Source organism: Microcaecilia unicolor, chromosome 11, assembly GCF_901765095.1.
Source record: "Microcaecilia unicolor chromosome 11, aMicUni1.1, whole genome shotgun sequence".
NCBI lineage: Eukaryota > Metazoa > Chordata > Amphibia > Gymnophiona > Siphonopidae > Microcaecilia > Microcaecilia unicolor.
Window position 1 is genome coordinate 206,861,286 of NC_044041.1, and position 16,780 is coordinate 206,878,065.

General features: G+C 43.5%; 1 protein-coding gene across 1 annotated transcript in view; it reads left to right on the plus strand.

Annotated features, from left to right (window-relative positions):
• Nucleotides 1-16,780, plus strand: part of LCK (LCK proto-oncogene, Src family tyrosine kinase) — a 44,793-nt gene that overhangs the window by 733 nt on the left and 27,280 nt on the right. The window contains exons 2-8 of the mRNA XM_030219633.1: nucleotides 5,910-6,016; nucleotides 6,451-6,526; nucleotides 9,687-9,777; nucleotides 10,720-10,818; nucleotides 11,097-11,200; nucleotides 15,574-15,723; nucleotides 16,304-16,456. Coding sequence (XP_030075493.1) covers nucleotides 5,915-6,016; nucleotides 6,451-6,526; nucleotides 9,687-9,777; nucleotides 10,720-10,818; nucleotides 11,097-11,200; nucleotides 15,574-15,723; nucleotides 16,304-16,456 — 775 coding nt within the window. The 5' untranslated portion in view covers nucleotides 5,910-5,914. The remainder of the gene's footprint in view (nucleotides 1-5,909; nucleotides 6,017-6,450; nucleotides 6,527-9,686; nucleotides 9,778-10,719; nucleotides 10,819-11,096; nucleotides 11,201-15,573; nucleotides 15,724-16,303; nucleotides 16,457-16,780) is intronic.

Here is a 16,780-nt window from a genome sequence, read left to right on the forward strand (position 1 = left end):
TTATGATTAGACCATTATCAATCTTCTCAGAACAATCCTGTAAAAGCCAGAAGATTGAACATCATACTTTTAATTACTAGGAGGTATATATATATTTTTTTTATTACATTTGTACCCCGTGCTTTCCCACTCATGGCAGGGCTCAATGGGGCTTACATGGGGCAATGGAGGGTTAAGTGACTTGCCCAGAGTCACAAGGAGCTGCCTGTGCCTGAAGTGGGAATCGAAGTTCCCCAGGGCCAAAGTCCACCACCCTAACCACTAGGCCACTCCTCCACTATATGGTTCAGAAGGATAGTGTTAATTCCCCCTATTGGAGCCCCGAATGTGGAGTTCCTCTGTCTCCACGTTATTTAATCTCTATCCTCTGGGATATCTATTAGAACAATTTAAGGTTCCTTTCTATATCTATGCTGATGACATCACTTTACTATTTCCATTAGCAAATGACTGGGCGACTACGTTGACCCTAATATCTGATAGAATGTTGGATCATAACTAATTGGCTGAAATTAAATAGCAATAAGACCACATTTTTAGGGTTAGATCCGACAAACACACCAGAGTTTTCCCAACTATTTACTATCGGTATTAACACCTTCTCATTTGTATCTAAATCTAAAATTCTAGAAGTCGAGGTAGACAGCTGACTATCGTTTTCCTACCATGTGACATCACTGATCCAGAGCTCTTTTTTGATGACGATCAGTTCGCAAATACTTTGAACCAAGTGCCTTTAGATTTCTGGTTCAGGCTTTGTTATTACCTAAGCTGGACAACTGCAATATTATTTATATCTTTTGCATTAAAACTTTGATAAAGAGATTAGTTCAGAACACAGCTGAACGGCTAAATTTTCTCTCTAAGTAGATTCGATTCTGCTTCAGTACTGTTGCAAAGCCTTCATTGTTTACCCATATATGCAAGATGCAGATTCAAGCTCTGTACATTGACATTTAAGATCATATAGGGTGATGCTCCTCTTTATCTGATGGACTGGTTTACATTGTTGCACATGAAAACTGGATCCAGAACTAGGAACCTTAATGCTGTTAACTTTTTCCTCTGTCAAGACGTGTTACCAAATTTAGGATATTTCATAATTCCTCTCTTCGTTTTTCAAGTTGTTTCTGTATGGAACTCGTTACTGCTACAATTTTGAATCTTGACCAATTATTATACTTTTAGGAAAGCTCTTCAGACATTTTTATTTATGGAATTTAATATGAGTTGATTATAATCTCAGATCTTGTCTGCTGACTTGTAACCAGAGATATATTGGTTTTTATTGTGATCTGCATTGAACCATTTGTGGTATTTGCAAAATATAAGCATTGCATAACCTAACCTAACATAAGATAACATAACCTAACATAACATACTAGCCTTTGTGTTACTTTTATATATCTAATGAGGATAATTTTATAAAATAGCTCTTATAAATTATTTGGGAGACTAAAATTATAAAGGGGATGGAACAACTTCCCTATGAGGAAAGGTTAAAGCAGCTAGGGCTCTTCAGTTTGGAGAAAAGATGCTGAGTGGAGATATGATAGAGATCTATAAAATACTGAGTGGAGTGGAATTGGTAGATGTGAATCACTTGTTTACTCTTTCCAAAAATACTAGGACTAGGGGGCACCCAACAAAGCTACTAAGTAGTAAAAAAAGAAACCGGAGAAAATATTTCTTCACTCAACTTGTAATTAAACTCTGGAATTCATTGCTGGAGAATGTGGTAAAAGCAGTTAGCTTAGCAGAGTTTAAAAAGGTTTGGACAATTTCTTAAAAGAAGAGTCCATAAGCTGTTATTAAGATGGACTTGGGGAAAATCCACTGCTTATTTCTAAGATAAGCACCATAAAATCTGTTTTACTGTTCTGGGATCTTGCCAAAGTACTTGTGACCTGAATTGGCAACTGTTGGAAACAGGATACTGGAACCTTCAGTCTGTCCCAGTATGGCAGTGCTTGTGTTCTTATGTAAATATATACTCAGCAGAGGAGGAGAAAGGGTCTATGGTTATACCCCTGAGTTAAGCTCAGCTGCGGAAGGGTCGTATGAGGCTTTAGTGTCTTAACATTCTTCAGCCTGTTTTTATTCCATTTCTCTCATGAGCATGTCTGTGTTTTTGTGTGCATATGTTTCATGTTTAGGTGTATTTTCCCCCTCACTCTGTGTGTAATGGATTAAGCACATTTGCTGTGCCACCTTCATCCCTTTTCTTCTGAACATTTTCTAGTCCAGTGACAGGTCCTGGTCTACCTGGCTGGTCTTATGTTCAGAGTCATTCGGAGGGGCTTCCCTTCCATGTGCTCATTTCACAAGCACAGCACACAAACAATTGTTCTCCTACTCTCCCGGAAATGAGTGGCAAAGAGCCACAAGAAAGAGCGAAAAGGAAAGTCTGACAGTGTACTGTGAGCTGTACAGGCCCAGGTGCACAGCAGCTTCTGACACTGAATGTTGTACTAAACTAAGACTAGCAAGGACTTCGTGGCAGCCCACATAATCGCAGAGTTCATGGGTACAGAGCAGCAGTAGCGTCTTTTCCGTTAGAAGATTACATAGGGATCTGCACCTGCTTTCGCTGTAGATGACTTTTTCCTTCAAAACAATATACAGTGGTGGAAATAAGTATTTGATCCCTTGCTGATTTTGTAAGTTTGCCCACTGACAAAGACATGAGCAGCCCATAATTGAAGGGTAGGTTATTGGTAACAGTGAGAGATAGCACATCACAAATTAAATCCGGAAAATCACATTGTGGAAAGTATATGAATTTATTTGCATTCTGCAGAGGGAAATAAGTATTTGATCCCCCACCAACCAGTAAGAGATCTGGCCCCTACAGACCAGGTAGATGCTCCAAATCAACTCGTTACCTGCATGACAGACAGCTGTCGGCAATGGTCACCTGTATGAAAGACACCTGTCCACAGACTCAGTGAATCAGTCAGACTCTAACCTCTACAAAATGGCCAAGAGCAAGGAGCTGTCTAAGGATGTCAGGGACAAGATCATACACCTGCACAAGGCTGGAATGGGCTACAAACCATCAGTAAGACGCTGGGCGAGAAGGAGACAACAGTTGGTGCCATAGTAAGAAAATGGAAGAAGTACAAAATGACTGTCAATCGACAAAGATCTGGGGCTCCACGCAAAATCTCACCTCGTGGGGTATCCTTGATCATGAGGAAGGTTAGAAATCAGCCTACAACTACAAGGGGGGAACTTATCAATGATCTCAAGGCAGCTGGGACCACTGTCACCACGAAAACCATTGGTAACACATTACGACATAACGGATTGCAATCCTGCAGTGCCCGCAAGGTCCCCCTGCTCCGGAAGGCACATGTGATGGCCCGTCTGAAGTTTGCCAGTGAACACCTGGATGATGCCGAGAGTGATTGGGAGAAGGTGCTGTGGTCAGATGAGACAAAAATTGAGCTCTTTGGCATGAACTCAACTCGCCGTGTTTGGAGGAAGAGAAATGCTGCCTATGACCCAAAGAACACCGTCCCCACTGTCAAGCATGGAGGTGGAAATGTTATGTTTTGGGGGTGTTTCTCTGCTAAGGGCACAGGACTACTTCACCGCATCAATGGGAGAATGGATGGGGCCATGTACCGTACAATTCTGAGTGACAACCTCCTTCCCTCCGCCAGGGCCTTAAAAATGGGTCGTGGCTGGGTCTTCCAACACGACAATGACCCAAAACATACAGCCAAGGCAACAAAGGAGTGGCTCAGGAAGAAGCACATTAGGGTCATGGAGTGGCCTAGCCAGTCACCAGACCTTAATCCCATTGAAAACTTATGGAGGGAGCTGAAGCTGCGAGTTGCCAAGCGACAGCCCAGAACTCTTAATGATTTAGAGATGATCTGCAAAGAGGAGTGGACCAAAATTCGTCCTGACATGTGTGCAAACCTCATCATCAACTACAGAAGACGTCTGACCGCTGTGCTTGCCAACAAGGGTTTTGCCACCAAGTATTAGGTCTTGTTTGCCAGAGGGATTAAATACTTATTTCCCTCTGCAGAATGCAAATAAATTCATATACTTTCCACAATGTGATTTTCCGGATTTAATTTGTGATGTGCTATCTCTCACTGTTACCAATAACCTACCCTTCAATTATGGGCTGCTCATGTCTTTGTCAGTGGGCAAACTTACAAAATCAGCAAGGGATCAAATACTTATTTCCACCACTGTAAATAGGTTAAAAAATGCAAAACTGCACACATTATTCCCTCCCTCGGCCTAATCCTGTCTGTCCCCCCTAGAATTTCTGTGGGCACAGTTGATCCCCATTAAGCTTGGTGTTTTGGGAAAGTAGGTTATGCTTTGGTGGGTTACCACAGGGCAACATTTTCTAATGGCCAGTTTGGGCCTACTGGTCTGTATAAAATACCAACATCTGGAGCAGCAAACGGGTCAGGAGTGTAGGTGATCAAGGGCTGGTGCACACGAGGACACGCTTTACCCAAGTAAGTGCATAGATAAAAGGTATTTTTTAATCTACATGTGAACTCCGTCCACCACTCAGGACAGGGGTGGGATTGGCAGCAGGGGAGACTCAGGACAGCAGTAGGATTGGGCTGGTGAAGGGAGGCCCTGGAGAGTGACTTGATCAGCTGGTGAAAGTAGCTGAAAGATGGCAGCATTTTACCTCCTGCTCCATCTGAGCTGCTAATTTCCTGTTTCCGCAAGGGCGGGACCAGCGTTTGAGAGACAGAAGGGAAGGCTGAAGACGTGCTGAGCCAGCACGCTTTTCGCTGCTGATGCCACCTTAACCCCGACCAGGTATGACTTTTAAATTTCAGAGGGGGGGCCCTGGTGCTCAGAGGGAGGGTGGGCGGGTGACCTGGTGCTCGGGCGACCTGGTGCTGGGTAGGTGGGAGGGAGGCCTGATGCTGGGTGGGAGGCCTGATGCCTGGTACTTGGTGGGAGGGAGAGATGCCTGGTGCCTAGTGCAAGGTAGGGATGCCTGATGCCTGGTACTTGGTGGGAGGGTGGGATGCCTCGTGCTTAATGGGAGGGAGGGATGCCTGATGCTGGGTGGGAGGGAGAGATGTCTGGTGCCTAGTGCAAGGTAGGGATGCCTGGTGCCTGGTGCTGGGTGGGAGGGAGGGATGCCTGGTGCTTGGTGGGAGGGATGCTGCCTGGTGCTTGGTGGGAGGGAGGGAGGGATGCCTGATGCCTGGTGGGAGCGAGGGAGGGATGCCTGGTGCTGGTTGGGTGGGAGGGAGGGAAGCCCTGGAAACGGAGTTAAGGGAACAGATAGAGAGCAGCAGAATCAGAGACTAGGACCAATATGGATAGAAAAACAAAATCACCAGACAACAAAGGTAGGAAAAATCATTTTATTTTCATTTTAGTGTTTGGAATATGTCCAATTTGAGAATTTACATCTGCTGTCTTATTTTGCACTGGGTATACTGGAGCTGTAACAGCTTACAGGAATGATTTATAATGAAAAAAAAACATGCTATTTTTTTTCTCCTATACTAGTATAATATTTTCAATGATGTCTGTTTATATGCGCCATGGCTGGTGTAAGGGGTGTGGCTATCATAGGGGTGGAGTCATATGTGGTGACCCCGCCCATAATGAGTACCGGCACCTGTTATTCAGGTTAAATTGCCCTGTTGGCACTTTGTGATAAATAATTAGATTTTGGGTTGCTGTTTGGGCACTCGGTCTCTGAAAGGTTCGCCATCAATGACCTAAGTGTTAGCCTTGTTATAGGAACACTCAAATGGACGACTGTCCAGTCCCTTTGGTGCTCTCCAGCTTCCCTGCTTAGAGTCTCCTGTGACTGACATGTAGACTCCTGCAGCCTCTATATTCAACCCCCCACTTTTCTTTCTTTCTTTCTCTCTCTCTCTCTTTTTTCCTCTTTTCAGTTGCCATGGGCTGTAACTGCAGTTCAGATTATGACGAGGAGTGGTTTGAAAACTTTGAGATCTGTGAACACTGCCACTACCCTCTACCAGCTGAGAGTAAGCAACAGGTAAAGAGAGGATTTGGTTTTCTGGACTGAGCTCAAGGCAAGTTAAATTCAGGTACCATCAGTATTTCCCAGTCCTTAGAGGGCTTGCAGTAGGGAGGATGAAGAAGCATCAATAGGGGAATCAGGATCTGAGTCCTGGTGTCCTCAGGTCACTGTGTTGCTGCTCTAAGAACTAGGTTATTTCACTCATGGCAGAACCTTCTCTGTTTAATGTAGATTACATCAAGCCTATAACATTTCAGTTGACAAATAGCTGCTTCCCTTGATAATGTACCACAAGTAAGAAAAAGATACAGCTGATAATATATCACTGGTATTTCATGGATAATAAGCCATAGGTAAAGTGAGCAGAGAGGAGATTTTTTTTTTTTTTTGGGGGGGGGGGGGTTGCAAAGAGAAAGTCTCTGTTGAACTTGTGTAATTTTACTCCACAGATATGTGCAGACTCTGAAATGCGGGATCCTCTAGTCTCCTATCACACTGGGACTCCACCCGCTTCTCCCCTACAAGGTAAACCCCAAAATTATTAAGAACAGGAAGTGGAACTGTGGCTACTAATCTGAGCTATGGGGGAAGGCTACTGGTCTCATAATTTGTCCACATGCCAAGGATAATATAAAATGCTGTTCTCCCTCTCTGTAGGTAAATGTACCTCTAGCACAGAGTGGGGCAGAGAAGAACAGAGCCATTTTGGGCCTGGGCTTATCAGAACCCAAAACCCAACACCTCACCCATACAAATTCCCCAACTTAGGACCACCGGCCTGATAAGTACCAAAAAAACAAAAACAAACTATAAACGAAAGAAGCTTCTCTCGTTAATAAAGTTTATTCTTACCCAAGAACATGAAAAATAAAGAATTAGTAGCAGCAAATGAAAAACAGGGTAGGGAGGGAACATAGTTGCCATGGAAATGGACGCCTATTCCTTAGTCTATTCCTTAGTCAAGACAAATCCCTCCTTTCAGTACCCTTCTCCACCACCGCCGACTCCAGGCTCCACCCTTTCTGCCTCGCCTCACCCCATGCCTGGAATAATCACCCTGAGCCCATACCCCAGGCCCCCTCACTGCCCATCTTCAAAGCCTTGCTCAAAGCCCACCTCTTCAATGTCGCCTTCGGCACCTAACCACTAAACCTCTATTCAGGAAATCTAGACTGCCCCAACTTGTCATTTCGTCCTTTAGATTGTAAGCTCCTTTGAGCAGGGACTGTCCTTTTTTGTTAAACTGTACAGCGCTGCGTAACCCTAGTAGCGCTCTAGAAATGTTAAGTAGTAGTAGTAGTCTGCTGAGACAAACTGAGGAAGGTTTTCAGTGGCCCCTTCTGCCTTTCAGACCAGGCACTTATATAGGGTTTCTCAGCCCAAAGTATAGGTTGTTCCAGGAATACACCATATAGGATATGTGATTTGTCTGTTAAAATTGCCAAAAGGTACATAAAAAAATTGCATTTCCTTAAAAGACACATCCTCGGTCCTTTTGTTAAATAAACACATCCTGAGTAAAAGAATCTTTATCTCACTTCAAAGGAATCAGGATTCAGTTGTCAAATATGTCATTCTCCTTTCTTGTCTCTCTCTGTCCAGGTCCATAGTAGTCTATAGCTCCCTTCAAATGGTAATTAGTTCTTAACAGATGGAAACCTGCTGCATCCAAAATAGTCTTGAAATGGCCTAAAAAAAAGTGAATTGCGTGACTCGTTGTCTTTCAATTACCTGAGGAGAGGAAGGGGAAGTGGAAGTGGGTGCTTAACTTGTTAGCTTGTGCTAGGCACCAAATGGCCCTTAAAAATGTCTCCACACTTCACCATCCGTAGATTATGGTTTTTCCTTTATATTAAACATTACCAGCGCTGGAACTGCAAGGTCTAGGACTTCATAATTGCCCCCCACCAACAATGCCATTTAACAGGGCTTCAAATCGAAGGTGGCGTGCATTCATATTTTATGAACTTAGTGACTCCTCTTTAGGAAGCAGTAAGTGGTCCCAGGCTAAGTGTGTATTAGTTGGCTAGTGTGTGATGAGTGTAACACACTAATTGCTACACACTCTTCATACCAATTCTCCTCCCTCGCCTCTTAAATGTGCAACATGAACAACCTAACACACTTTCCTAAAGGGTCCCTTAGTTTTTATTTATTTATGTTTCAAAACCATTTTTACTGGTTATATATAAGAAATCAGTACAGAACCCCAGTGACAACTTATGCAGTAATTAACTTTCAACAACCTTCTTTGCAACTTATAAGAGAAGAAATAACAAACTAACCTTAGGGATTCAATATTCCATTTCCATATCACATCGTATTGCAGATCACGCTTCTGGCTTTCTGGGGATGGGTCCCATATGAACAGAAATCATCTCTTTTACTTGGGGGTAAGATGGGTCTAGTTTTTACTTAGTATTCATTCTTCCATAGATACATATATATCTGTTTGTGACTTTATCAACAATCTCCCCCAAATTCAAGAAATAGTACAAAAAATTGCATATGATCCAAGTAACACCAATAATTGGGCCTTAACAATTAATTATCGGTGTTAATTGGCATTACTTCAAATTTACACATGCATATTTAGGTGTCAGGATCTGCGCATAAAGTTTACGCGTGATTCCAGAAAGGGGGCGTTGGCCATGAGGGTCCTGGGCGGATCAGGGCATTCTGTGGTAGAATAAGGAGATCTGCGTCTAATTTAGGCACAAAGATGTGTAAATCCTCGCGTCTAAAGTTAGGTGCAGTTCAGTGCCAAACTTTCAGCGCAGTTTATAGAATAGGTCTTAGGGCAGGGCTTTCGGTGCCATTTATAGACTTCAGTCCTCTCTCAGAATGTGTAGCATTAACATTATTATGGTCAACAGACTCTTTCAGAAAGTGGAAGAATTTGAAGCGCACCTGGGTCCAGAGGTATCATTCGAAAGCTGCAGTAGACGCTAGCGTGCGATTACAGTGGAATGCACTCGGGTGTCCTGTCGTAATTTTGCAATCTGCACGCACAAACCTTGCACAAAAAATACATGTTGTTGTTTTTTTTGTGGGGGGGGGCGTGCCTGGGCAGAGAGCGGGCGTTTTCTGCGCTAATCAGTTAGCGTAGCTGCATTAGCGCACATTAACTGAACAGTGTGTCAGCCTTTACTACCTACAAAATTCGTGCTAATCCTTTGTAATGGGCACCTGCTAATACAAAAATTCTAAAATTGGTCATTTTACTGCTGTGTTAGCAGGCAGGAAAGACCCGCACAAGGGCATCCCGAGGCCACTTTTTAACGCAGCTTTGTAAAAGGATCCCTCAGTGTTTGAGGCTAGAGGAGAATGAATGCAGTCAGAAATTAAGAGAAGAAATCTTGTATAGTAGCGTATCTTTGGGGTGGGGAAGATACTACGGATACATTTCATATCTAAACAGAAATCTTCTTGTTTTAGCATTTTTTCCAACACAGAGAATTTACGTAAAAGGGGAAGGGGGTTTAAAGGTAGGAAAATGGTGAAAAATGTTGAAAATTGTTGTATCATATCATGAGTTGGTAAGTAAAAGAAACAACAATGTATTTTCTTAATAAAGAGATTTGACATAAATTCTTGTGGTGACCACTGCCATCTGTGTACAGCCTCCCTTACACTTAGTCATGGTGCTAATAATTTCATTGATATGTCCTGTGACTACTTGCAGAGAAACTGGTCGTGGCTTTGTACAGTTATGAACCGGCTCATGATGGGGACTTGGGATTTCAGAAAGGAGAGCAGCTCCGGATTCTTGAGCAGTAAGTCTTCTGGATTTGACTTTGGGATTTAGGGGTAGATGCACTAAACATAACGAGCCAACAACGTGGTTTTCAAACTGGTTCTAGCCAGTTCAACGAGCAAGTAGTAAACCGTGACATGCACAAAAGGCTTCTCCGAGCCATTTTCCTATCACGGTAGCAACTAACGAAAACGGAATGCAAATGAGCTAACTTGAGCTCAAGGAAAATCATATGTCAGATGCAAAAGGCAGGTCCCTGTCCCTAGAGGCTTACAATTTAATTTTCTACCTGGGACAATGGTGAGTAAAGTGACTTTTTCAAGGAGTCCCAATGAAAGGACTGAAATTTGAATCCTGGTTTTCTTGGTTCTCACTGCTCTAACGACTGGGCTACTCTTCTCTATAAAGCTGTGCTGGAGTGCAGGGAGCCTTAACCAGTCATATCTCTGAGTGGAGGAATAGCCTAATGGTTACTGAGTGGCCTGAGAACCAAGGGGGGGGGGGCTGGGTTTGATTCCTACTGCAGCTCCTTTTGCCCCAGGTACAACAACAAAAAAAGAAATGTGAGTCCACTAGGGACAGAGAAAGCACCTGCATATAATATATGTAATAGAGGCAGTATATCAAATCCATGACCCTTTATACCATGTGCTGCCTAGAGTCTGCAGACTCAAAGACCTCTTGCAATACAGGTTATCCAACTGGTAGCAGGTAGGCAAGATCCCACATTCCAACAAACGTCAGCTGGCAGGGTTGATGCCTTATCTGATATAAAGGTACAGAAGCCTTGTCAGATTGTTGTAGCTCAGACATAGGAACCCCAGCTGAGATAGTTAAAGGACATACAGTTAGAAGTAGCCTTAACCCTAACAGTGAACTGAAGAGACACCCTGCTTCTGACTTGTAGGTACATATGCATGAGTGAACGTGTCCAGGCTAACAATGTCTTTATCCCTTTTAGGAACGGGGAGTGGTGGAAGGCCCAGTCCCTCACTACTGGCCAGCACGGCTTTGTTCCTTATAATTTCATTGCAGCATTGAACACCCTGGAGCCAGAAGTGTGAGTAAAGCCACTGAGGGATGTGAGGTCACCCTCAGACAGCCCCCTCCAGAACCCTACAATTCTGGGTCTTGAGTCCAGCCACCCAGTGTCACCTTGGAGTGATGCATTTGACTTCCTGGGCTCAAGGTTCAGGGTCCTGCTCAGGCACATGGGTGGCCAGGGTCTTTCTGGTTTTGTTCAGACCCTTTTTCTTCCAGCTTCTTTGGCTCTGATTTGGCTTTTAGCAGGCTGCAAAGGGTGAGGAAGCCCAGTAATGTTCTTTTTTTCTTCTTCAGTTGGTTTTTCAAGGACCTGGGGCGGAAAGATGCAGAGCGGCAGCTGCTGGCCCCTGGAAACATGAACGGCTCGTTCTTAGTGCGTGAGAGTGAAACTACGAAAGGTAACTAATGATGCAACACACAGGGATGACATTAGAGAGGTGCAGCCTGAAGTTGAAGGAGACACAGCCCTGCTGCTGGGCTCTGGGGCCTCCTCCATGCTGGGGCTCCAGTATGTGTGTAACACCGGCCCTGGCAACAGATCACAATCTGATTTGCTTAGACCACTAGTCGGCCAAACAGATCTCTTAAGCAGAACTTCTGGTTTAGTTTCTGAACAGGGCTGGAATTATAGCACTTTGTGTGATAGAGCTACTTAAAATTCAACAAGCTTGCACGCTCAAATTACTGACTAGAATGCAAATTTGCAAGTGCAACTTACAGAATAAGGTCAGTTCTGCATAATTTAATTCAATGATTTCCTGTTAATTGGAATTAACAGCTAATTATTGGCTGTAATTGGCACCAATTAGCAGTTACCTGCATAACTGCCCTTAGTTGCTATTCTATAAGTTGCACTCAAATTCTATATGGAACTGTGACAAAGGCTTTGCTAAAATCCAAGTACATCACATCTAGTGCCCCCTCTCACGTTCAACTGTTTGGTCACCCAGTCAAAGAAATCAATCATATTTGTCTGACACAACCTGTCTCGGGTCCTGCAGTCCATTCGATTCAAGAAAACTCACGATCCTCCACTTTAAAAGCGTTTCCATTAGTTTACTCACCACCGAGGTCAGACTGACAGGTCTGTAATTCCCAACCTCCTCCTTACTTCTGCTCTTTTGCACATCTGCCCTTCTCCAGTCCTCCATGACCACTCCAGACTTTAAAGAAGCATTGGAGAGGTCAGACAATGGAGCAGCCAGAATGTCTCCGAGTTCCTTGAGAACCCTCAGATATATCCCATCAGGCCCCATCGCTTTGTCTACTTGTAGTTTTGCCAGCTCCTCACAGACACAGTCCTCTGAGAACGGGTCTTGGTCTACCATCCATCCATCCATCCCCATTTGCATTTGTTTTCTGTGGTCCTACCCCAGGCCTTTCATCCATGAACACAGAACAGAAATAATTGTTAATCAGTTCAGCTTTATCATTATCAGCTTCTACATATTCCCCCTCCGTTCACACTTGAGTCCCGCAATGCCATTTTGGCACTTCCTCTTATCACTTACATATCCAAAAAATGTCTTGTCCCCCAATTTTACCTCATTGGCTATCTTTTCTTCCATTTGCATCTTTGCTATCCTGACAGCTTTTCCATCTTATCTTAGCTTTTCCAGATATTTTTGCCTGTCTTCTTCTTTCTGTGATGTCTTGTAATTTATGAAGGTCAACCTTTTTTCCTTTACCCTTTCAGCTAATACATTTGAGAACCAAAGCAGCCTTCTCTTTCCCTTACTTTTAGGTACTTTTCTTAAAGGTTAGTTACCTTTAAAATAGCTCCTTTCAGTTTTGCCCACTGATGTTCTATTTCCTTCAGCTGTTCCCATCCAAATAAGTCTCTCGTGGTCGACCACAGAATACTACTAAATATCCTTGAATACTTTGGAATTCGAGGTCACGTTCTCAACTGGTTTAGAGGATTCCTGACCACAAGATCATACCAAGTAATAGTGAAAGAGGATATTTCAGCCACATGGACACCTGAATGCGGAGTCCCCCAGGGATCCCCCCTCTCACCTACCCTCTTCAATCTAATGATGATACCCTTAGCCAAGATGCTAGCCAACCACAACCTCAACCCCTACATATATGCAGACTATGTTACGATATATATCCCGTTCAAACACAATGTAAAAGAAATCACCAACGAAATCAATCAAAGCCTCCAAATCATGCACTCCTGGGCTGATGCATTCCGAAAAAAACTCAATGCAGAAAAAAACACAGTGCCTCATACTTACCTCACAATATAACACAAACAAATTCACCACCATAACCACACCAAACCTCTTTCTTCCAATCTCAAATAGCCTGAAAATACTGGGAGTTACCATTGATCGTAATCTCACACTCGAAACCCACGTGAAGAACACAACGAAAAAAATGTTCCATTCCATGTGGAAGCTCAAACGAGTAAAACCTTTCTTCCCAAGATCAATCTTCCGTAACCTGGTTCAGTCAATGGTGCTAAGTCACCTGGACTACTGCAATGCACTTTATGTGGGATGCAAAGAACAGACTATCAAGAAACTTCAAACAGCCCAGAATACAGCGGCCAGACTCATATTTGGCAAAACAAAATATGAAAGTGCGAAACCCCTAAGAACAAGTCTTCACTGGCTCCCACTTAAAGAATGTACCGCGTTCAAGATCTGCACAATTGTTCACAAAATTATCCATGGAGATGCCCCGAGCTACATTATGGACCTTGTGGACCTGCCTCCCAGAAATGCAAAAAGATCAGCCCACAAATTCCTTAATCTACACTTCCCTAACTGCAAAGGATTAAAATACAAACTAACACATGCAGCCAGCTTCTCCTACATGAGCACGCAACTATGGAATGCACTTCCAAAGGACTTGAAAGAGATCAACGAAATAACTAGCTTTCGTAAATCACTGGAAACTTCTCTCTTCAACAAGGCCTACAACGAGAATCCATAACTCATCATAACACTTCATCACCTCACCCTATCCTGATTCACCTTTCTATCACTTCGTTCAGTTCGCTGCTTTTTAGGAGCTTTTTAAGATCTTGTTGTTACACCAATTGTATCTGCCTCCTGGTATGGCGATGCCATAACAGGTCTTTGTAAGCCACATTGAGCCTGCAAATAGGTGGGAAAATGTGGGATACAAATGCAACAAATAAATAAATAAATATTATAGAGGAATCTCATATGAGGAAGGAAGTATTTTGAGACTGACCAATTTAGGTTTCTTGCGAAGTCATTATTATTATGAAATCATCTTATTTCTAACTCCTCCTACTCTCTTACCTATCTGTATGTTCCATCTTTGGTTTACCCTTCACTATCAATTAAAATGCTCTATTACGTATTGTGTTGACGTTGCAAGTAGTATACCATGCCATACTTTGTATTGTTATTCGAATATTTTTACTGCTCTAATTGCCTACTGCTCATGTTTGATCTATTCTTACTGTACACCGCCTTGAGTGAATTCCTTCAAAAAGGCGGTAAATAAATCCTAATAAATAAATACATTGTCTAAACTAGATTATTGCAACCTTTTATTTCTGGGAGCTCCCAAACTTCAGTTATAGAAACTTCAATTGATACAAAATACGGCGGTGAGACTTATTTTTTCCTTGCAGAAATATGACCGGATCTCTTCTTTCTATATTGAATTTCATTGGCTGCCTGTAGAGGCGAGGATTTTATTTACATTTGCAAGTGTGTTATTTAAAGTTGAAAATGGTGAATGTCCAGAATATTTATTGTCTCATGTGAAATTCTCCACTTTTAATAGGTTTAGATAGAAGATCAAACAGATGTTCTCCATTCACATCTCCCTCGCCTAAGGAAGTAAAAAGATTCAGCCTCTTTGACAATTGTTGACCTTTCAAGCACCGAGAATTTGGAAAAGCTTATCGTTACATTTAGACAATATGTATAGTTACGTTCTTCTCAGGAAATGTCTTAAGACTACTCTTTTTAGAAGATTTTTTATGTTAGGTTTTAGTTTAATCTTTTATAAATGATTATTACTTCTCTGTGGTTCCCGAGTTTTTGCCTCAGTTTTCATGAGTTTGTAAACTGCTTCGAACCTTAGTGGTACAAGCAGGGCTAGCGAGAGATACAGCTGGGCCCAGGACAAGACTGGACCTTCGTGCACGCCACCCACCACCCCCACCTGTGCTGCCACCGCTGCCCCGCCCCCCCCCCACACTCAGGCCACCGCCCAGCCCCTTTCTGTCTGCTCCCTTGCTCTGTCCTCTCCTGTGCTGCTCCTGTCTGTGCCAGGAGTCAGGACCCGGATGATTGCATTAACGCGATATTGCATTAATGCAATCATCCGGGTCCTGGGTGGCACAGGAGCAGAAGAGGACAGACCCAGAAACAGACAGGAAGAAGCTTGCTGGCATGCAGCAGGGCCTGGGCCCCCTCTTGAGGCCAGGCCCAGGGAAATTTGCCCCCCCCCCCCATTGGCGGCTCTGGGTACAAGCTGTATATAAGTGTATTATAATTGTAAATACAAATAGAAAAACAAATCATACTTATCGAATAGAAACTGGACATAACCTGTGAATTTCAATTTCAATTATGTAACAGGTGATTCAGAAATTCATAGAAAGATGAAACTGCTGACAGAATCAGTCTAGGTAGAGACTCACTGTAAAGAGGTCCTCAGGACAGCCTCAGCAGTTGAGGCATGAGCCTTGCTGGAAGTCCACAATGAGGGCTGACCCCACCCCACCCCCCAGTTATCTACCGGTCCAGTTATACTAGTCCCTGCTATCTTTCAGGTTCCTACTCACTATCAGTGCGAGACCTCGATCAGACTCATGGAGATGTGGTAAAGCATTACAAGATCCGGAACCTGGACAATGGTGGATTTTACATTTCCCCGCGCATTACATTCAGCAGCCTTCATGAGCTGGTGGAGCATTATACACGTAAGAACGACAATTCAATAACTCCCAGGACAGGCAGGCACACTAGGAAACCTTGGGGTGTGTTCCATTGAGAGTGCAAGTGTTACCACAGGCCGAGAAGCTCAGTCACTGAGAGTGTGAGTGAGTGAGTGGTATAGAGAGATTAGGGAGCTTAGTCCCTGAGAGTGTGAGTGAGTGATATAGAGAGATTGGGGAGCTCAGGCCCTGAGAGTGTGAGTGAGTGATATAGAGAGATTGTGGTGCTCAGTTCCTGAGAGTGTGAGTGAGTGATATAGAGAGATTGGGGAGCTCAGTCCCTGAGAGTGTGAGTGAGTGATATAGAGAGATTGTGGTGCTCAGTTCCTGAGAGTGTGAGTGAGTGATATAGAGAGATTGGGGAGCTCAGTCACTGAGAGTGTGAGTGAGTGATATAGAGAGATTGGGGAGCTCAGTCACTGAGATTGTGAGTAAATGAGTGAGTGATATAGAGAGACCGGGGACCTCAGCCACTGAGAGTACGAGTGAGTGCTATAGAGTTGTGGAGAATGTCTGCATGTCTCTCTGGTGATCCAGGACCCTTGTATCTTCTGGTCTCCTGTAGAAAATGCGGACGGACTATGCACTCGCCTGAAGCAGCCCTGCCAGACTCAGAAACCCCAGAAACCATGGTGGCAGGACGAGTGGGAGGTGCCCCGACAGAACCTGAAGCTGGTGGAGAAGCTGGGAGCTGGCCAGTTTGGAGAAGTTTGGATGGGTGAGTGACGCTGCAGCGCATAGGAGGGAATTATGCGAACAGGTATGAGAAAAGGTGCAGGTCTGTTACTTATGCAGGTCACAAAAACTTTCAGCCTGACAGTAGCAAAAGTTCTATGAGAGAGAACTGACCAACAACCGTCGTCCCCCTTCTAGTACATATATCTATTGCTTATGTTTGATTTACTCTTACTGTACACCGCCTTGAGTGAATTCCTTCGAAAAGACGGAAAATAAATCCTAGTAAATAAAATAAAATAAAAAACAGATTTATTAAACTTACCAAACTCACTTCCTACGGAGACAGGGAGAGACATGAGTCCAG